The following is a 23,310-nucleotide window of genomic DNA, read 5'->3' as shown; positions in this document are numbered from 1 at the left end:
CACCGCCAATTTTTGTGTCATCTGCGAATTTAATGATCATACCTCCTACATTCATGTCTAGATCATTAACGTACACCACAAGCAGCAAGGGACCCAGCACCAAACCCTGTGGTACGCCATTGGATACAGGCTTCCAGTCACAAAAACAACCTTCAGCCATCACCCTCTGCCTCCTGCCACCAAGCCAATTTTGGATCCAATTTGCCAAATTGCCCTGAATCCCATGGGCTCTTACCTTCTTGACCAGTCTCCCATGTGAGACCTTGTCAAAAGCCTCAACGAAGTCCATGCAGACTACATCAACCACACTGCCCTCATCAACACACCTAATCACCTCCTCGAAAAATTCAAACTTGTTAGACATGATCCCCGCCCCCAACAAAACCATGCTGACTATCCTTGATTAATCCTTGCCCCTCCAAGTAGAGATTAATTCTGTCCCTCAAATTTTTTCCAAAAGTTTCCCTACCAAAAGTTTCCTTCTCTGCTGTTTATGAGCACAATGACTCATGTACAAAGTTAAACCCGCCTGAGTTGCCACGATTGGCTCAGTTATTGCACTGTACATGTCTGTGGCACTGAAGTATACAGACCTTCAAAGTCCCAAATTGATTGCTACCAGCTTTGCTTGGAAGTATTCTAGAGGCTTCATCACAGATGACACAGTCAAGCAACCTTTTTCTAATAACTAATGAGCAAAATTGTTCAAAGAAAATGGTTAAAAACAAGGTTTTCTTAATGTCCCTATGATTTGTCTGCCAGTTTGCTCACAGCAGTGTTTGGGAGATTAATCTTTAACTCCTGGAGACTCAAGAGCAATGCTGGAGGGATGGCAGCCCTACTGCTCTCTGCTGAATTGCTAATCTCAGTATTATGGGCACGATCATTAGACTCAGTGAGCCCCAGAGCCAATTAGCAGCAGGGAGGTCAAGTTCTCCTAATCCTGTCCTCTGATCCCTGCTGGAAATGCAGGTGCTGGGGATTGGATTGTTTTGTGATGCCCCAGTAGTTGTAGACCAGGCCAGCGCTTCTTGTACAGGTTTGCACATGTGAAACTAAACAGATGCCCTGCACAAGTCACCACCTTCAGGAGAGGAAGGGTAAAACTCAGGGTGAGAGAAGGATATAAAGAAGTCAGTTCTAGTTGTTAGCTCACTGAGCTGGCAAGAGAAGCAGTAGAAGATAAATTGATTCTTATTGGAAAAATAAAGTCTGGCGTAGGTGATTACCAATAAAAGGAATTGATCAAGTGGCTATTAAGAGGTATTTAAGGGACATGGCTATGAACAAATTAAGTCATGCACGGTTTGATTTAAGAAGTAGTTTTTCAACACCAGTGCAGAAGATTTCCTCTCATAGCATATTATAAATGTGTTCACAATTTTAATACACGGAGCAATTCTTTCCACTTAGTTGTTAGCTGTTTTAATGGGCTGCAGCTAATACTAGTCCAGCGAAATGTTCAGGAGATAAGGGACTCTATTCGTCTGAGAACAGGTATGGTCAGCGATAGATTAAATGTGAACCGATCTGATTCTGAAAGCAGGCCTTTGAGAGACAGCTCCTATATTGTTACTCAAATACCAATCAATGATCCCTTCCTCCGCTCCCCTGACAGTTCTCCCCCCACAACAGATTCGACAGCAGAGTACTGTGCATTATTAAAACAAATTCTCCCTCTCCTCCTTTCTTGAAGGTGGTGACCCCTTACTGGATTCTGGTTCCACAGGTGATGGTCAGCCTCCATCACTTCATTCACTGAATTATGATAACATAAGCATCAGGCAGCACTTCAATGACAGAGGGAATTAAAGTTGTCCCCATTCAGCATCCAGCAACAGGAGTCTCTAAGCAGTAATCAGGAGAGAGAACTCTTTCAAAGGTGCAGAGACTAGATGTAGCTGGGATACTGTGTCCCCTAGCTGGGTTCATCTAGCCTCACCTCCAGGTCACAGTTTTTCTGTGTTTGTTATGGCTTAGCTACTGACTGGAAAAGCTGGCTGTGGTATTGTGGGACCAGCAACATTGGATACTTAAAACACTCATTCGAATAGACATATATCATTTTTTTAAAAACTGTATATTCTGAGTATGTCAGATGATGTTAACCATAGAAAAATAGTGTTTAAAATGACAACATCTGAGCCCCTGGATGGTAAGGCACTGATTATGCTCTACACTGGAGACACCGTTGTGTCAGTAGTTGATTGGTGTCCTCATGTTACAAAACCATGAAGGAGTCTAAGGAACTCCATGTTGTAAAACTATCGACAGCTAACATGACTCTGGACGTTTCAAACTAAAAGCAAAATGTCACGGGTGATATTCTCTGGGCATCAAATTCTATTAATGTGATATTATGCATTCACTTTGGTGGGAAATGCACAAAGGAAGAGTATTTCTAGCCCTGATTTATATATAAAACCATCTGCTCCTCTCCACTGCCCAAGCATTCGACATTTCCAGGCTGATGTGTAGATTAATGCTTTCATCTGTTGTGCAAACAGTTCCTTTTTCTCAAGCCAACATTTCTGGATCTTGTATCTGTCTTCTGTTAGATCTGGGCTGTGCTTCTTGTTGGTGTCATCCCATCATTGACTATGTCTCTGTGGTACAGTGGCACATAAATGCTGTTGTGCTATGTTGTAGCTGTTGCCTATGACAATGAGTACTATTCCCATCATGCCTCATGCAAGAGCATGTGATTAATGGCCAATGTTGGTTCCAGTAGCCAATTTATCCTGAATTAATGGGCTGCATTAAACAGAGAAATGGTCCCTGTGTACAGATGCAATTCTTCTTGATAGTTACATGGCACAGACATGCAATGGCAGGTGCAGGTGAGCAAAAATAACACTTCCTAAATGGTTGAAATTATTTGGAATTTGTGTAATGTTTCCTCCAAACTCGGGATGGCAATGGAATGCATTCTTCTAATTCTTGTATATTTTCTGTTTTTGCTGTTTTTTTAAACAATATTCTAGGTTAAAGCTTCTCAACCTGGGCTGAAGGTCAGGGCAATTTTTTGTAAAGGTGGGAGTAGTGAATGCCACCTTTGCTGTCCCTGCTCTTAGACATTCTCACCGATCCTCCCAAATGTGGCTGCGGCTTCAGTACATCACTCAGCCGTAACGTTACAGCAGAAGGTTTCATTTCTGCACCTGCTGGAGTAGATATAGGTGGACAGTGGGTGAGGACAGAAGGCTTGTTGTGATGTTCCCCTATGAACAGACAGCCTATCTACTTTCAGGTTCATACATGGGCATTTGAGTGAATCTGATATTTGAGGACAACCAAAGCCTGTGAAACCAGCCCCTGCCAGGAGTCACACCTTGAGGATTGGAGAGAATTAACTAAGTGGAAAATTGTTCTTTTTGGACGAAGTGTTGCAGAATATAACCCAGAATAAGGTCATACAGATGAAATATGATTTGAGTACAGAAGGAAGGTTTTTGGAGTGGATAATTAACTCAGTAAGTTGAGGATGCGTGGGATAGCTGTTAAGGGAGGTGTGCCCACATGAGTATGTAGCTTACCCTGGAGTTGGTTTTGGGACCAAGAGGTAGCATGAAGAAACATCATCCAACTGATATATATTTATGAGGTTAGCACCATTTAGTATATAGAATATATAGTACCAGCTAGCACATTGGGTGAACTAACACCAATGAATGGAAATCACCCTCTAAGTCCCCAAAGATTGCCAGTTTACCAGCTCAGTCTTTCTGTGCAGAGCCAGAGTCAGGTATTTTGTTGACAGGTTCTTGGGCTTCTCCAAAATGCTACAGGTTCCAGCAGATTCTGTGAGTCTGGCTCATTCAATCCCAACTTTCTCTTTACCCTACCCCTTTCTAGACAAAGGCTGATAGGTGGAGACAAGTTGGATATAAATTATTAACTTCATCTAAACTATTTGATTGGATCCCAGTCTACACTTCAGTCCTTGACTCCGACCCACGCAGCTCCAGTTTTATTTTGAAGTGACACCAATAAAGAAAAGAAAGGCACAGATGAGGGTAGGAATTTGTCTTGGCATTCGGGCAAAATAAGTGATTTAACCTGAGCTACCATTAATTTCAATAGATCTCAATATCTGGCAAAGTAAGTCAATAGCAGGCAAGGCAAGTTTCTAGCCCATCGTTCTCATTTTCAGTTTTAATTTTTTTCCCCAGATTTTCATTTACGGTTTATTTTTAGTAATTATCCTTGCTGTCAAGCATACCTTTCTGAATTTGTGTAGCTTGCATCAGTAACTTGAAGAGATTGCTAGTAAAATGGCTAATGGCTTGTAGTCATTCATTTGAAGACACTGTATTCCATAATGAAGAATTCTGCACATATGCAGAGTGGATGAGATGTTTGCATGAAGCAGTTGACTGATGGAATTAGCATTGTCATGGTTTGTGTACTGCGCAGAATGCCCAATATTGTGCCCTATCAATCTGTGACACACCACTGTGTCTTTTGTCATGCAGCGTAACTATATTGTAATCCATTGCCTATATCAAAGTGACGTGACGTGTCTCGCTCAAATGTTTTGAACTTGCTCTTTTTGTTGCATTTCTGTTGCTGTTACTGTAGGATGTTTTTGTGCCATTGATGACCTTCTGCATGAGTATGTTTCACATTATCAGCAGCTCAGCTTCCTTCAGTTCTCATCCTTGCCTATGCCTCATGAATCTAATGGTGCCTTTTCTGTCCTGCAGGCTGAGGACACTCAGGAACCTGAGGCTAAGGAGGAGATCCCAGAGAAGAACCTTCTCACTGTGAGGAAGCCTTTTGTTGGTCGGACACACTCGCTGCCCAATGACAGCTACATGTTTCAGCCTGTCGACCCTGCTCCCTTGCAGGGTCTACAGAGGTCAGAGAGCAATCATAAGTTACAGTCAGGTATGTCTCATCCACAAGTACAGTTTGAATGAGATTTGGTTAGATATCAACCACTTGTTTGATCTATACAATGTAGCACTCATTACTGTCATTATTTCTGACAAAGAGAACTCGAGTTGAAAACCATCACATTTTTCTGTATCCATCCAAACTAACTCACCCGAGTACAAATCCCATTTTGTAATGGTGGCATTTGCTGTTGAAGAGAAAAGGGATTGTCCCCTGGTTAAATCTATCTTTTTCTCCAGACAGTTATGACAGGCTTGTGGTCAGGTGCAAATGCCAACCTGGCTAACTTCACTGCTGTGATTACAGCACAATTAATAGTCAATCGGTATCCCATGCCGACTACAGAAACAAAATACTGTAGGTGCTTGAAAACTGAAATAAAAAAACAGAATTTTCTGGAAATACTCAGCTGGTCAGGCAGCATCCGTGGAGAAGGAAACAGAGTTTACAGTTCAGGTCGGTGACCTTTCTTCGGAACAGTTCAGAAGAAAGGTCATCAACATGAAATCTTAACTCCTTTTCTCTCTCCACCGACACTACGTGACCTGCTGAGTATTTCCAGCATTTTCTGTCGCTATTCCTGCATCGACTACATGGGTTCTGCCGATGTGCGCTGTAGCTGCTCCCACCAGCAAAACAACAGACCCAAAACACAGCACTGCTACCTCCAAGAGCTTCCCAATATCTATTACAGAAGAAATTAATACTTGGACTGAATTTTCCCCCCATTGTGGGGGGGGGTGATGGTGGGCGGGGGGGAGTTGGCAGGTGGGCGCTTACGGACGTGCTTCCGATCGGCGCCCCTGATCGGAGGCGCGGCGCCATTTTACGTGGGCAGGCCAATTAAGGCCCGCCCAGCATGATGTCCGCACGGAAGTGCTGTGCGGGCGGGGGGGGGGGGGGGGGGGGGGGGGAGAGGGGGATTCCTAAGATCGAGAATGTGCTCTTTCGCACATGCGCACGAAAGGGCGCACTCATCTCCCTGAGGCTAAGTGCAGCCTCAGGGAGATCGGCTCTAAATGTGAAAAAGCTCAAAATGGAAAAATAAAATTTCCCTAACATGTCCCCTCATGTGACAATGACACATGAGTTGGGACATGTTCATAATTTCCAAAAAAACTTCATTAAAATTTTTAAAACCTTACATGAAACCTCATCCCGCCAGTGGATGAGGATACATGTTTTTTCTAGTTCCCACCGGGGCTCCTGGCCTGCCCGCCAACCTTAAGGTTGGATAGGCAGGTCCACTAATTACTTTAATTGACTCTGTCAATGGCCTCAATTGGCCATTGACAGGTCGGCGGGCGCGCAGCTGATTTTGCTGCGCCCCCACCTTCCTGAAAATTTAAATGGGGCGCGGTGACATCGGGAGTTCCGCCCGTCATCACCGCGCGACATTTTACGCGTTGGCGAGCAGGCCCCGCCCCCGCTCGCCGATGGTAAAATCCAGCCCAAGGGATTGACTGCAAACTGTCAATTCAGCTCAGGTCTCAGGGAACCATTCTAAGCTCCAGTTATAAACACTGCTCTGATTATTCATGTTGACATCTGAACTGTTTGATTAGATTCCAGCCTGCCCTGGTTCATTCTTTCTTCATACCAAGCACCACACTCTTCAACTAGTTTCCAGCCTGGTCCTTTATAATTTTCTATATATAAACCAATGGGGCCTTCAGATTATATTGCAGCTTTTAGCTCACATTCATGATTATCATTATTCTACCTATCTGAATCCCTTGATTAAATTTCAGTCAGTAATTCTTTCCCCCTGCACCTGTAGGTTGTAGGTTTAAACCCTGCTCCAGGATTTAGCATGTAAACTGGCCTGACACTTCATGCAGTACTGAGGGCGAGCTGCATTGCTGTGGGTGTTGTTTCTTCGACGAGCCGTTAAACCGAGTTAAACGCTCTCAGGTGGATATAAAAGATCCCATGGCACCAGTCAAAGAAGAGTAGGGGAGTTCTGGTGCACTCACCAATATTTATCTCTCAGTCACACCATCAAAAACAGACTAACTGGTTATTTATCAGGTTGCTGGTTGTGGAAACTTGCTTTGGCCAAATTCACTATCTAATTTGTCTACAAGATAATAATGATTGCGCTTAAAGATTAATGGGAAGCATTTTAGGATGTTCTGAGGATGTGAAAGGTGCTATATAAATGCAAGTTATTTTGTTTAATTAGAAAGAAATGTCAGAAAAATACCTTGTCACACACAGGTAAACTTGGTAAATAACTGTTCATTGATTCAAAACTTGGCAAATAACTGTTACTTTATAAAACAAAAATAAAAATACCTGGAAAAACTCAGCAGGTTTGACAGCATCTGCGGAGAGGAGCACAGTTAACGTTTCAAGTCCATATGACTCTTCAGCAGAACTAAGGAAAAATAGAAAAGAAGTTAAATATAAGCTGGTTTAAGGGGGGGTGGGACAAGAAGAGCTGGATAGAGGGCCAGTACTGGCCCTCTATCCAGCTCTTCTTGTGTCCCCCCCCACCTAAACCAGCTTATACTTCACCTCTTTACCATTTTTCCTTAGTTCTGTTGAAGAGTCATACGGACTCGAAACGTTAACTGTGTTCCTCTCCGCAGATGCTGTCAAACCTGCTGAGTTTTTCCAGGTATTTTTATTTTTGTTTTGGATTTCCAGCACCCGCAGTTTTTTGCTTTTATCTAACTGTTACTTTATGTTGTTCCCCAGGTTCAACCACATCAGTTCAATCTCAGCCCTCAGGTACCACTGGCCACCTCCAGGTTCCTATCGGGTTGTTCCTCCCAGTCAGCCGTCAGAACAGTTTTGATTCTGAGAATATCCCCAAGATTCCTCCCCCGAGGAGATCTGTGAGTGCTCACAGAATGCTGCGTAGGCAGGTAGGTGTCAGCATCTGCAGGCCCAAGTTCCCTGTACCAGTCTCAGCACAAGACTTTGATTTGCAGGTTCCTTTAAGGGTGTTTTCTACCAGCAGAATTTGTTTTTTGTTTGTTTATACATAGCTAGAAATATGGCCATACCTTTAAACCAATACTTATTTGCATTGTTTTTGACAGCGCTTTCATTCTGAAATGTAAAACTAAAAGAGAGCGGCTGTCATTGAGAACTGACATTTGACTCAAAGTTTGGATTTATCACTCACCCTGTAGCTGTTGCTGTGAATCAATCCCACAATCCTCTATAGAAAATCTATCCAACACTTTGCGATCTATGCCTGATCTTTCTATGTGTCTGTCATCCACACAGTCCATTCTCTTTGCTCATATTACATACCCTTCCAATCATGTGTACTCCTATTATGTATTCATCCAATCCTGTGTGTTCTATTATCTACCGATCCTACATAAAAACAGAACAAATAGGAGCAGGAGTAGACCATACGGCCCCTCGAACCAGCTCCGCCATTTAATAGGATCACCCTGATCCTTGACTTCAACTACACTTGCCCACCCAATGCCCACATACCTTGATTTCCTCAGAATCCAAAGCTCAATCAATCTAAGTCTTGGATATACTCAGGGGTAGAGAATTCCAAAGATCCACAACCCTTTGAATGAAGATGTGCACATACGAAATAGGAGCAGAAGTAGGCCATTCGGCCCCTCAAGTCTGCTGCTCCGCCATTCAATAAGATCATAGCTGATCTGTTTGTGTTTCGAGTTCCACATTTCCGTCTACCCTCGATAACCTTTTATTCCCTTGCCTAACAAAAATCTATCTATCGCTGCCTTAAAAATATTCAGTGATCCCACCTCAACTGCCCTCTGAGGCAGAGTTCCAAAGTCGTACAACCCTCTGAGAGAAAGAATTTCTCTTCATCTCTGTCCTATAAAGGTGACCCCTAATTCTGGACTCACCCACAAGAGGAAACATCCTTTCCGCGCCCACCTTGTCGAGACCGTTCAGGATCTTATATACTTCAATCAAGTCACCCCTCACTCTTCTAAATTCCAGTGGAAAGAAGCCCAACCTACCCTCATAAGACAACCCGCTCATTCCAGCTATGAACCTAGTGAACCTCCTCTGAACTGCCTTCAATGCATTTACCTTCCTTAATAAGGAAACCAAAATGGCACACAATATTCAAGATGCGGTCTCACCAATGCCCTGTGTGACTGAAGCATAACATCCTTACTTTTATGTTCAATTCCTCTTGTAATAAAGGATAGCATTCCATTAGCCTTCTTGATTATATGCTGTACTGGCGTACTAACTTTTTGTGACTCATGCACGAGAACACCGAGATCCCTCTGCACCTCAGAATTCCGCAGTCATTCTCTGTTTAAGTTATACTCTGCTTTTTTATTCTTCCTGCCAAAGTGAACAACTTTACATTTTCCCACATTATATTCCATCTGCCAGATTTTTGCCCACTCACTCAACGTATCTATATCCATCTGCGAACTCCTTATGTCTTCTTCACAACATACTTTCCTACCTATCCTTGTGTTGTCTGCAAATTTAACTACCATGTCTTCACTCCCCTCATTTAAGTCATTGATGTAAATTGTAAAATGTTGAGACCCTGGCACAGACCCCTGTGGGACTCCACTCATCACATCCTGTCAACCAAACAAAAACCCATTTGTACATACTCTTTGTTTTCTGCCAGCCAGACAGCCAATCTTCTATCCCTGCTAGTATGTTACCCCCTAGACCATGGGCTTTTATTTTCCACAGTAACCTTTGATGTGGCACCTTATCAAATGCTTTCTGGAAATCCAAGTACAGTACGCCTACAGGCTCCCCTCTATTCATCGCACATGTTACTTCTTCAAAGAACTCTAATAAATTGGTTAAACATGATTTCCCTTTCATGCTGATTCTTCCAGTTATGTTGAACTTTTCTAAATACCTTTAATGATCGACTCTAACACCTTCCCCGTGACAGACATCAAGCTAACTGGCTGATAGTTTCCTGTTTTCTTCCTCCCTCCCTTCTTGAATAGAGGGGTTACGTTTGCTACTTTCAGGTCTGATGGAACCTTTCCAGAAATTTGGAAAATTAACACCAATGCACTTACTACCTCATTCGCCACCTCTTTTAAGACCCTAGGATGAAGTCCATCAGGACCCGGAGACTTGTCAGCTCGCAGCTCCATCAGTTTGCTCAGTACTGCTTCCCTAGTGATTGTAATTTCACCAAGTTCCTCTCTCCCTTCGACTTCCCGATTTACAGCTATTACTGGAATGTTTTTGTATCCTCTATAGTGATGACAGAAACAAAATATTTGTTCATTTCATCTGCCATTTCCTTATTATCTACTATTAATTTCCCATTCTCACTCTCTAGAGGACCAACATTCACTTTACCTACTCTTTTCCTGTTTAAATACCTGTAGAAACTCTTGCTATCCGCTTTTACATTTCTAGCTAGTTTCCTCTCATATTCTAATTTCTTTCTCCTGATTAACCTTTTAGTCATTCTCTGCTGTTCTGTCTCACCTCAGTCCTAAATGGCCATCCTCTCATCCTGAGTTTCTGGCCTGGATTTTCACTGAGTCGGGATTAAAAATGGCGGGCATGTCCCAATTCCAGGATTCCTGACCCCATGCCTTGGCTGTCTGATTTTTGGGAATGCCTTTAAAGAGTGCAGGTTGGTTCCTGTCAAAAGCCCAAATCTGGCATTCACAACCTAGCTGGCTCCATTGCAGAGATAGGCGGCTTCTACTCACTCCTCCACAATTTTGATGGAGTCGGGCCAGGTTTTAAGAAGCCGTGGTTCATGGCCCCTCAGAAGAGTCATGAACCTTAGTCTGCATGAGGGGACCTTTTGAATTGTAAGTTCAAAAGGTCCTCCTCATGCCCCCATGCCAAGCTCTGCCCTTCCATCCACCCTCTTTGACCCCTCATGCCCCCCCATGCCAAGCTATGGAATGCCATGCCCACTGACCCACTATACACTGTACACAACCAATGAACCCTATAGTAATGGTAGGGTGTGTAAAGGAAAGCTTTTAAAAAAGTAATGCATTCAAAACTTTCTGCTACACCATTTCAGTACAAGCCAATTAATGTATCAACAACAAAAACCACAAACCCTTGAAACCACTTTACATTGTGTAAATAAACATTGTGAAATTGACAGCAGAGATCAGAGAGCATGAGCTGTCAATCAAACAATGTTTTCTCTGGGGTGCATCTGTTTCAACAAGCGTAACAGTTGTCTGGGTCCTCAGCCAAGCCTATCTATGCCCCTGTGGCTGCCTCCAAACTTTTTCCAGGCTCAGTTGGCCTGACTCCAGCCTGCGCCTGCCTCTCGGCAATGAAGATCCCACCTTTGCAGGCACTTTTTCCAGCTTGGCCCACCCACTTTGGGAGATTTTCCCAACTCCCACTACCTGCCTCAAGGATGAAAATCAATTAAGGCCTATGTCCCCAGTTCTAGACTTTCCAGCCAGGGGAAACAGCCTCTCAGCATCTAACCTGTCACGCCCTCTCAGAATCTTACTATTCTCAATGAGATCACCTCCCATTCTTCTAAACTTCAGAGAACACAGGTCCAATTTACTCAGCCTTTCCTCATAGGACAGCCTTCTCACTGAGGAATAAATCTAGCGAACCTTCATTGCACCTCCTCTAAGGTAAGTATATCCTTCCTTCAGTTTGGAGACCAAAACTGTACACAATGCTCCAGATGTGGTCTCATCAAAGCCCTAGACAATTGCAGAAGGATTTTCTAACCCTTGTACTGCAACCCCCCTGCAATAAATGCCAACATGCCATTTGGTTTCCTAAGTGCTTGTTGTAAACTTTGTGTTTCTTGTACAAGAACACTCAACTCCCTCTAGATACCAACATTCAACAGTTTTTCACCATTTAACAAAATTATTTTTCTCCATTCTTCCTACCAAAGTGAATAACTTCACATTTCCCAACATTATCCTCCACCTGCCACCTTCTTGTCCACTAACCTAATCAGACTGTATCCCTTTGCAGATTCTTTGTGTCCTCCTCACAACTTATTTCCCTCCCTTGCTTGGTATTGTCAGTAAACGCGGACACAATGCACTCAGTCCCTTCATCTCAGTCATTAATATCAAATTATAAATAACTGAGGCCCCAGCATTGATTCGTGCAGCACCCACTACTGACAGCCCGTCAAATTGAAAATGACTTGTTTACTCAAACTCTTTGTTATTTGTCTTTAAACGAATCCACTATCCATTCTAATTGTTACGGACCATGATAGGAGGAGTGCGCTGTCAGTTCCAGCCCCACTTCTCCACAGGCCGCAACAATGTTTTAACAGTTTAATTCCCTCACCAAACTGACCAATTGTATACCTTTGATACTTATATACCCAGCATAAAAAGACTTTAACCAGGTTTCTTTCACTAAACACAAAATAATTGCTTTATTATAAAACAAACTTATTTTGTAAAAGTAAGTCGCAAAACTGGTTAACATACAATTTGCAATTTGGAAGTCTAACGATTTTCCCCTTTTTTAAAATAGATTTCCCAACACCCATACACTCACATAAACGCAAAACAGGACAAAACAAACATAGTCTATGCAGAGGCTGGAGTATGGGAACATTTTTTAAAAGGATAAAGTTTGAAAAGGTCTCGACTCTGTTGATTTAACAGAATTCTGGTCACAATAGATCTGGAAGTCCTTCCAGATGGATCCTTGGTGACACTGTCTTTGATAACTCTCGCTAGTCACAACTTGCAGACTTTCAAAATACAGATGCGTTATTCTGATGAGAATTTTCTGAACCTATTCTGAATTGCATGTAACACAAACAGGGAAGAGAGGGAGAGAGAGAGAAACTGTCCCTTTTGCTGCCTGCCATCAAGGCACAAACACACTTTCTGACTCTGAGTTCAAAAAGACTAAAATGTCCAGAGAACATTTCTTTCAGGCCAGGTATCACAGTATCTGTACAGTGCAGAAAGAGGCTATTCAACCCACCGAGTCTGCACTGGCTCTCTGAAAGAGTATTCCACCTAGTCCAACTCCCCTGCCTTATCCCCGTAAACTTGCACATTCGCTCTTTTCAGGTAGCAATCCAATTCCCTTTTGAATACCTCAATCGAAGCTGCCTCCACCACCCTCTCAGGAAGTTTGTTCCAGATTGGTGTTATTAACTAATCAGCAAGAGACTCTAGCCTGGAAACAGCTGTTTTTCTTTAACTCAGATAAACAAAGTAGCTCTTCTCTCACCACTTGTCCCCACTGGACATCTAGCTGTTGACCTGTGTTTTTTTTTTAAAAAGCATATTCACAGTCCAGAATTAAACTTATAGACTTTTAAAAGCAACTCAAGATGGAAGAGTGTCCAAAATTGAATGTCCTTCCAATTTTCCAAAAGGCGGGTTCCTCACATAATATGTAACCCTCTACTCCATGAGCTGCTATCTTGTGCAACAACCTTTTGCGTAACACCTTATCAAATACCTTTTGAAAATCTAAATATACTACATCTACTGGTTGCCCTTTACCTACCTCGCTAGTTATATCCTCAAAAAACTCTAACAGATTTGTTAAACATAATTTCCCTTTCATTACACCATGTTGACTCTGCCTATTCATTTTATGGTTTTCTAAGTTCCCTGTTACCACTTCCTTAATAATGGATTTCAATATTTTCCCAACAGTCGATATCAGGCTAACTGGTCTGTTCCCTCCTTTCTTGGATAGCAATTTTACATTTGCTACCTTCCAATCCACTGGGACTGTTCCAGAATGATGGAATCTTGAAATATCACAACCTGTGCTTCTGCTATTTCTGCAACCACCCCTTTTAGAGTTCCAGGATGTAGGTCATCAGGTTCAGGGGATTTGTTAGCTTTCAAGTCCCATTAATTTCTCCAGTACTTTCTCTTTACTAATATTAATTGCTTTAGGTTCCTCACTCTTATTAGACCTGTGGCCCTCCACTATTTCTGGTATTGCCTTTTGTATCTTATGCTATGAAGACAGATGTAAAATATTTGTTTAATGTGTCTGCCATTGGCTTATTCCCCATTATGATTTCTACTGTCTTAGTCTCTAAGGGCTTATGTTTACTTTGGCTACTTCATTTCTAGATATTTAAGCTCTTCCAATCTATTGTTATACTTCTGGTTAGTTTACTCTCATATTCTGTTTTCTCTCCCCTTATCAATTTTTTGGTCACCCTTTGCTGGTGTCTGAAACTCTTCCGATCCTCAGGCTTATAATGTTCTTGGAAATATTATAAGCCTCTTCTTTTAATCTAATACTGTCCTTAACCTCTTTAGTTAGCCATGGATGGATTATTTTTCCTGTGGAATTCTTATTTATCAATGAAATATAGATTTTGTTGAGAATTATGAAACACCTCTTTAAATAATTGCCATTGGTCATTTACCATTACAGCTTTTATCTAATTTCCTAATCTATTTTAGCCAATCCACCCCCTCATACCTATGTAATTGAATTTATTTAAGTTCCGTACTCTAGTTTTAGACTTAAGTACATTGCTCTCAAAATCAATGAGAAATTCTATCATATTATGATCACTCTTTTCCAGAGGAATCTTTGCTATGAGATTACTAATTAACCCTATCTCATTACATAAAACAAGTTCTAAAATAACCTCTTCCCTGATTGGTCCCATGATGTATTGTTCTAGGAAATTTTACAATTTAATTCCATGAACTTGCTCTCCATACTATTTTTGCCAATTTGATTTATTTCATCTATTTATTTCGATTAAAGCCCCCATACAATTATTGCATTGTCTTTGTTAAAAGCTACTCTTGGACTGGGCACTTTTCAGGCTCAGGTGTGCTATGAATTACATTGACACCCAATTTAAGATTAAAAGTGGTATTCACAAGGTGGTTCACCTGCGCTTGCTAGAAGCTACATATATTCATACACAGGGACCTGTCCTCTGCAGGCAAAAAGAACATGTCCAGGCATTGCACTGTTTTGAAGTAAACAAAAGCTTGGGGGACAATAGTTCCCTGGTGTGTTCTCCCTGGCATTGATGAGGCTATCAAGCTGAGCATTTGAATTGATCTAATGGAATTTGAGGTGACTAATAGGATTAACCAAAAAAGTGAAAAGCTGTCCATTTTCTTCAGCAATTCTAATTTCAATTTCCTAAAGCCTGTCCACCATCTAAAAGGCACAAGTCAGGAGTGTGATGGAATACTCTCCACTTGCCTGGATGAGTGCAGCTTCATCAACACTCAAGAAGCTCAACACCATCCAGAGCAAAGTGGCCCACTTGATCAGCACTCCATCCACCTCCTTAAAATTCACTCCTTCCACCACCGACGCAGAGTGGTAGCAGTGTGTACCATTTACACGATGCACTGCATTAGCTCACCAAAGCTCCTTCAACAACACCTTCTAAACCTGTGACTTCTACCATCTAGAAGGGTAAGGGCAGCAGATGCATGGAAACACCACCACCTGCAAATTCCCCTCCAAGCCACACACCACCCTAACTTGGAAATATATAGCTGTTCCTTCACTGTCACCGGGTCAAAATCCTGGAATTACCTTTCTAACATCATTGTGGGTGTACCTGCACTAGATGGACTGCAGCAGTTCAAGAAGGCAATTGAAGGCGGCGGCTCACAATCACCTTCTGAAGGGAAGAGCAACAATGCTGGCCTAGCCAGCAACACTCGCCTCCCATGAAAGAATAAGAAAAAGGCTTGTAGGGTGAAATTTGATGTAGAAACCATTATACAAACATCACACTGTTCATCTGCTCAGAGCTGGTGTTACCATATCACAAAAGCAAAATAATGAGGATACTGCAAACCTGAAGTAGAAACAGAAAATGCTGGAAATAGGTCAGTTCTGATGAAAGGTCATTGACCTGAAACTTTAACTCTGTATCTCTTTCCTTAGATTCTGCCTGAGTATTTCCAGAATTTTCTGGATTTATTTACTCACCGTAAGCTGCCTGACCTGCAATGTCCAGCCAGTTCCATTATAAGCAGGAACGTCTGATTTATGACCTGAAAATTCCTAATAACAACAGGCTTTTGGAAAAAGGTTACTTATTATGGTAGAAATGCAGTGACATTTTTAGGATATGGTGTATTTGTATTACTTGCTTTATTCTCACTGAATTTCTTCATTTCTGTCTGATATTTCCACACCCCCACCCCCACTTCTCGTTTATGTTTTGACAACACATAGCTGAGTTTTTTTCATCCTAGGTCTCTTAGCAATAACCCTGTTCATCACAGAAACTCTTGTTGCTAATCTATTCCTCACCTATTCCCTCCCCCACTCCCAGGATGGCAATCATACTGCTGTCGTGCACATATCATTAACCAAACTACGTTCACAATGAATGTGTTTACGTGTGGAGCATCTTTCTCTTGTTTGTTGAAGCTGGGTTTCCTGCAGCCCGTATTAATACCGATCTTCCGTTCTCTTCTGTACAAATGACCACACATCTGATGTTTGACAGGCTTTTTAGAATATTAGTCTCAGATTTTCATTAAATGTATATTTTCAAAAATATATTTTCAAATACTTAAGAGTTAAAATGTGGGATCGTTTGGCACACAAATACTTTAATTGTATTGAATAAAGGAAGCACAGCTGATAAACATTGGAGAGAAATGGAGCCATGGGCCATTAAAAGTTTAGAATGAGGGTAATTTTGACTTTATGCGATAGTGTGGAATGGGCAATATCCAATTCAGGTGCCCATGTTATACACCTCTCCTGGTTTCCATTGGTTTCAATTTAGGAGTTGTCTTCTTCAGTTCCCTGCCTGAAGGCAGGATCGACCCACAGTGCTGTAATCTCCGCCACAGGTAGGGCAAGGGGACCGGCCCTGAAACCAGCCCCCCCCCCAGCTGTAACATGGATCAAGGCCCTGTGCAGTTGGCACCAATGCAATCCACAGCAGCTATCCAGCCAACTGAGCCACCCAGCCCCTCCAAGGAGTCCGAGTTGCTGTAGCAACATACCCTTTTTAAATACATGTTGTCGTCTGGAGCTAAGAATAGTAATGATAGAGGTTCCAATTTTCTTTCCATCACACTGCTGACCAGGAATCTTTGAGAGATGTAGGGTTCCTTATGAGTCCATTTCACCTGCTTAGCACGATTGCTGAGAGTTAGATTTACCCCTCTTTAATATTCACGCCAAAGCTTCTTCAGAAAAACATCTCATTTGAAGAACTATGGCAAGCTTGGTCCAGTGGTATTAAGAGTGTGGGGTTGAGTTCTCCTGCTAACTAAGTGGATTAATGCTGTGCCTATTTGGCATGAAGGCATGGAGAACAAGATTGGTAAATTTGCAGATGTCACAAAAATTGGCCGTGTAGTTGAAAGGATAGTTGTTGTCTCCAGAATGAAATCAATGGTCTGGTTGAGTGGGTGGAAAAGTGGCAGATGGAATTCAATCCAGGGAAGTGTGAGGTAATGCATTTGGGGAGGACAAACAAAGCTAGGGAACACATAATAAATGGGAGGATATTGGGAGGAGTAGAGGAAGTGTGAGACCTTGGAGTGCATGTCCACAGGTCCCTGAAGGTGGCAGGACAGGTGGATAAGGTGGTAAAGAAAGCATATGGAATGCTTTCCTTTATTGGATGAGGTATAGAATACAAAAGCTGGGATGTAATGATGGAGCTGTATAAAACGCTAGTTAGGCTACAGCTGGAATTTTGTGTACAGTTCTGGTCAAAACATTACAGGAAGGGCATAATTGCTCTAGAGAGAGAGAGTACAAAGGAGATTTACAATAACGTTGCCCGGGCTTGAAAATTGCAACTATGAGGAAAGATTGGATAGGCTGGGGTTGTTTTCCTTGGAACTGAGGAGGCTGAGGGGTGACCTGATTGAGATGTACAAGATTATGAGGGGCCTAGATAGAGTAGACAGGGATTCCCTGTTTCCCCTAGCAGAGAGTTTCAATTAACAGGGGGTGTAGATTTAAGATGATTGGTTGAAGGATTAGAGGGGTCATGAGGAAAAACTTATTTGCCCAGAGGGTGGTGGGCGTTTGGAATTTGCTGCCTGGTTTGGTTGTGGAGGCAGAAACTGTCAACTCATTTAAAAGATCCATGGATCTGCACCAAAAGCGCTTGTAACCTGCAGTGCTATGAGCCAGGTGCTAGGAGGTGGGATTAGAATGGGCAGCTAATTTTTTACTTTTTGGCCAGTGCAGACATGATGGGTTGAATGGCCTCTTTCTGTGCCGTAACTTTTCTATGGTTCTAAGAATATCTGGAGCTCAAACCCCAGCCTCTGCTGAGTTTTATGGCCTCAGTTAGCATGATGGTAAAGGTTTTATACTGGGCCCCAGTGCCTCCACAATGGAGAGGGGTATGTGGTCAGGCTTTCCAGTCCTGACAACAACCCACGCCGAAAAGTGGGTATGGATATTATGTGAGGAACAATTGCAATTGTCTGCATTTTTCTCTCTCCTCACCCAAGAATAGCGTATCAAAACTCACTTCAATCATTCACGTGGGGAATGGCCTCTTTAGTGAAGGGCTGTTGAATCTTAGTCTGTAAAAAACATCTTCATGAGAGGTTAAAGGACAATTGGGAGGGGGCAAGAAACATTGATAAAAATTGAAAGTTCAAATGGACGTTTTCATATTCTCATACCATTATTGATTGGTTATACGTTATTGATTGGTTATACACCTTTCAATTTAAAAGCAAGAATCAAATCAGACCATTTGGGGCTTCCTCCCCTTTTCTACACTGGCCTCACCCAAAACTCTTCTTGAACCCACCTGGAACTCTGTCCAAGTTGGTAATTTAAGGCAGACAGAACCCCAGAATAAGCTCACCTGTGGCATTATCATACACTTGGAAACAATGGGGCATAAATCCAACCTGAAAGGCCTGCATCAGCAGTAATAACTGTTCCAAACAGCAGCCAGAATTACTGCCATACCTAAGGATGATAGACAGTACCTGTAAAAGAAAGTTACTTAGCTTTTTCCAGCTTCCATCTTGTCTTCTCTCTTAGATCCTCAAATTTGGGTACAGTCTTCCAGGTGCCACTCAAAATGGACACCCTTTCAGTGTCTCTGCACCCCCTTGGCCATACTCCGCAAAATCTCTTGTCAACGTAAAGTAGTGAAGATTCAGTGTAATAGGCCCTTGTCTCTTTTTGCCCATTTTGAAACTGAATGATACATGCTGCATAGAAGAGGAAAATCAGCCACCTTACCTTCACAGTTCTGCACTTTCAGAATTTTAACTTGGAGGCACTGGGGGATCATAAATCAACTCAAGTCAGCCAGGACAGGAATGCCAGATGAACAGAACCTGTTGAGGGACAAAACATTGGCAGCAGAGTTTTTTTGCAGGGAGTTTTTGAGCAGAGTTTTTTTTAGTGAGCTGAAGTTTACAAGGCAGCGGTGGGTGGAGGAAGGCTGGCCAGAACAGAATTGGGCTATCTTAGTATGGCTGTGCCAAAGGCCTGGACGAGGATTTCAGCCACCAGTGTGCCGAAGCAGAGGTGGAAATAGGTGTTTTTTTTGGGAGGGAGAGAATTAGGGGTCAGAAGCTCAGCTGGGGTTGAATAAGACATGAAGTTTTGAACAGTCTGTTTTCACTTGAGACAGTGACCAGGGAGGGGGATGTTATTGATAGGGTTTGTGGAGGGTGCTGAAAGCAATGGCTTTGGTCTTCCCAATGTTTAACTGGTCATATTGTGGCTCATCAAAGACTGGATATTGGACAAGTGGCCTGACAGCAAAGGGAGAGTGGAGGGGTCAAGAGAAGCTGCATTGTCAGTGTACATATGAAACCTGACCTCGAATGGTATCGCCAAGGGTCAGCATGTAGATGAGGAAGAGGAGGGAGCTAAGGACAGATCCCTCAGGGATTATGCAGGAAATTATGCAGGGGTGAGAAGAGAAACTGTTGCTGGAGATGCTGTGGTTACAATTGGATAGTCCCACTAGGCTGGGCAATGGCGGGGAAGCATTGGAGGAGAATGCAGTGTTCGACCATCGAAGGCTGCATTGTTGTTGAAAAAGAGGAGAGAAAGTGGACCACAGTCAACCACAAAGAATTGCTGAGATTCATACATTGATCTACAGGAAGGCCGGGCATGTAATTGTGAGGTGCCTACAGGAACTGGGACTCCTTATCTAGTGTTCATGTACACAGTCTTCAGTAGTGGAGACTGGAAAACCCTGTGAATGGCCTAGTCTCGGCAAGGAAGCCTAAGGAAGTTAGGGGCCATTATTACAATAGCACTGGATGGCAAAAAAAAGCTATGGGAAGTGGGGCAGTTTAATGATTAAGCCTCTCTAACTGCACTGACTGTATTTTCTCAGGTGGAAAAGGTTTCAGGAAAGTATTCATTTGTTATGCAAGTGTGCTGTTCTGTTCAATCTTGCACCCTCGGTGAAAGGAGATGGGTGTAATTTTCACCTTCTCCCTTTGGCCACTAAACTGATGTAGCAATTACCCACCTGCTACGAATCCCACCCACCCAGAACATCATGAAAGCCATTCTGCCAGTCTGTCATTAACGTAAAGGTGAAAATTACCCCGACATCATTACAGGAAGTGGCTACTGAAGCTGGCACTCCTCCCACAGCCCATGTGCAATCTGCCTAACCACTTATAGCCTCAATTGTTCTTGTGAAAGGAAAGTTCTATATAAAAACTCCCCAGGATCTGGGTGTGAGGAGAAATATATTACCACGGCATAAGTACCAAATTAAAGTCACTATACTTTTCCAAAATTAGAGAGCTTAAAATCCTTGAATTTTAGTCAGTTTTGTCAGAGAAACTTTAATTGTAGAATTGTGTACTGCCTGTATTTAATCATTACTGGCTTATTTAGTGCTTAACCAGAACTGACAAGCACATGTGAAATTAGGTGCAGCTGTGTTAGGCACTGAATCTTTTGCTCTTTTATGATTTTGCTAATTGGCATCTTTTCAAATCATTTACCAAAGCACCAAATAGATTTAACAATTGTGAGCATGCTAACCTTTCTTTGGCTTATTCTGTTCCTCCCACTCCCACACTTTTAACACCCAATGTAGGTTGCTGTAACAAATGACTCTCTGGATCCACTCTATATGGAGTCCAAGGAAAATTTGCAGATACAGCCTAATGAGTCGTCATCCTTGAATGTGTCTGTGCCCCATGTCTCTGTTGTGCAACCGTCAGTGGTGTTAGTGCCTGCCTCACCCAGCGCACCAACCAAGCACAGTGTTCACATCCAACAGCACAGCCGTAACCAATGCAACATTACTAACTATGTGACAACTTCACCACGTCATGCTCGGAACCCCTTCAGGGAACTCCCTGTCTCAGCAGACCAGGAAGTCTCTCAAATCAACAGTGGCAGCAAGAGAGCTTCTAAACCTCCCATGTGCCCTACACTCCCCACGAAAATGTGCAGCAGCACAGGAAACCTCACGATGAAAGACGTCATAAAGTTCTACAGCGTGGACACTCAAGGATTCCTGGCCAAGCCCACGTCGTGGTTAGATGACCCTCGGAGACATTCAATTGAGATCTGCTCATCCGTTGATGCTGTTCCGCAGCACCATTTCTCTTCGTCGTCCTGTTGGGCCATTAGCCAGGCAGCGACAGAACTGGACAGCCAGCAAGCCGCACGGCAGAAGCAGAAAATGAGCCCCCCCTGCATTTCTATAGATCCGCCAGAGGACCAGCACGTGGCAATGCAAGGCACTCATGGGCAAACGTCCTCCAGTGACATGTGTTTGAGAAGGCGGGCTCCATCCTGTGACTCAGCCCCTCACAAGGAGTCCGTGGACCTTGTGGACCCACTGCTTCATGAAAGCACGCCCACCTCTCCTTCTCCGGCAAAGGATTTGCTGACTCTTTCCAGTTTTTCCTTGGATCAGCCCGAGGAGGACCACTGAACTAAATCGTCGAATAATTTTTGTTGCCAAAAAGACAATTTTTTCATCCTTTCCTAACATTAATGAAGAATTCTGCATTCTGACTGGCACTGGAGGTCAAAACCCCACCAATCCCCCCTTCCCCCAACCAAACAGTAACCCGGGTTACTGGAGCCCCCACAATGCTGCTCTGCCTTGCACTCAAGCAGATGACTGACTGACCATTCATCCAGGTAGTCCTGAACAGTGGAGCGTCACTTTTTTTAAATGTGAAAGGTTTTTTCCCTTTTGAAATTGGGAAGTAATCTGCCGAGTGGTAATCCCAGAACATTCCAGGATTTGCTTTGTAACTCAGCTTGAGGCAACAAGCGATGGGCAATAAATGCCAGCCTTGCCAGTGACGTCCACACCCCCAGAATTATTTTTTTTTTTAAAAACATTATCAATTGATAGCCATTTTATCAGAATCCAATTGAGTTGGCCTGGACATTTTTTCCCTCACTCTCCAAAAGGCACAAAGCAAAGATCCAGTCATTAATATATTTAGAAAAAAATAGTAATATTTATAAATAAAATAAACTGCAATATTCACTCCATCTGTGTGGTTAACTGAAATTATTGGTTGCCTGGCATCGAAAAATGGCACTCCACTGTAACTGTGACTCTGTGAGGTCATCTCAGTTTCTAAAAGCTAGCGTAACCAAGACATGATTTTAATGTTGCAGCGGTTGTATGGGTTACACATCTGTTGCAGGGTATTGTTGTTTCTGATGTTTATTTCCTGATCTGTTATCTTTACTTATTTATTTATCAATTAGTTTGCTCCTCAGGACAATGGTCGAATCATTAACGACCCACACCGGTTAGGTTCGGTGAGTTGGCCCCTTTCTCATTTGTTTTTAAATTCCAAACCACCTCAAACTATACTGGCTGCAGGAAAGCTCCCCAGGCTCTGAGGAATAATTCTGCAAATGCCGCCTGAAATTAATGTTGCTCTAGCAGCTCACGGAACATGGTTCTCTTCAGATCATAAACACTTTTACTGTGAAGTAAGACATGTTTGTAACAAGAGCCCATGGATGGTGCCGCGATACGTCCAAAGATAAATTACAGCCAGAACCTCTGTTAAATACATTGAAAGATTCCATTCAGTTCATCACTTCAAAATGTCACAGCCTGGGCTCTTAAGCAAAGGGTTTTTTTTTTTAAGTTTCAAGTGACTCAGTAAATTTTCTGAGGCATATTCCAGATGGTGGAAAAATGTATCTCCAACTGCCATACATCATTACATTTTGCTGTTTCCCATGTTCAAGATTGTTATAGCAACTCAAAAGTGAGAGGGGGCCGGGTGGGATGGCGGTAGTGACGCTGTGGCAGGTGGAATCCCAAAGCTTAATATTTGCCAGTGACAACCATGGCTGGCTGCTCCTTAAAAACCCCCACTACTTCTAAAAAAGCTATTTCTTGAATTTGACTTTGTGTTCACCTGGTTAGGAATGGGACTGTTCTATAATACTGTACGAAGTGGCATCTCTCTCAGGCACCTCCTTCTACATATCTCCAGGTGCAATGGAACCCTGAATATTTATATCTCCAATACCAAATCA

At 42.7% G+C, this 23,310-nt stretch overlaps 1 protein-coding gene across 1 annotated transcript in view; it reads left to right on the top strand.

Moving 5' to 3' along the window:
- The window catches only part of cacna1g (calcium channel, voltage-dependent, T type, alpha 1G subunit), a 1,015,897-nt gene extending 992,877 nt beyond the window's left edge, over window positions 1–23,020 (top strand). Inside the window, exons 35-37 of the mRNA XM_078570777.1 lie at window positions 4,707–4,890; window positions 7,603–7,772; window positions 20,876–23,020. Coding sequence (XP_078426903.1) covers window positions 4,707–4,890; window positions 7,603–7,772; window positions 20,876–21,724 — 1,203 coding nt within the window. The 3' untranslated portion in view covers window positions 21,725–23,020. The remainder of the gene's footprint in view (window positions 1–4,706; window positions 4,891–7,602; window positions 7,773–20,875) is intronic.
- The last annotated feature ends 290 nt before the right edge of the window (window positions 23,021–23,310 follow it).

The sequence above is a fragment of the Cetorhinus maximus genome, chromosome 24 (assembly GCF_964194155.1).
Source record: "Cetorhinus maximus chromosome 24, sCetMax3.hap1.1, whole genome shotgun sequence".
Taxonomy (NCBI): Eukaryota; Metazoa; Chordata; class Chondrichthyes; order Lamniformes; family Cetorhinidae; genus Cetorhinus; species Cetorhinus maximus.
Note: the sequence above shows the minus strand (reverse complement) of the source record. Positions and strands in the feature narration are given on the sequence as shown.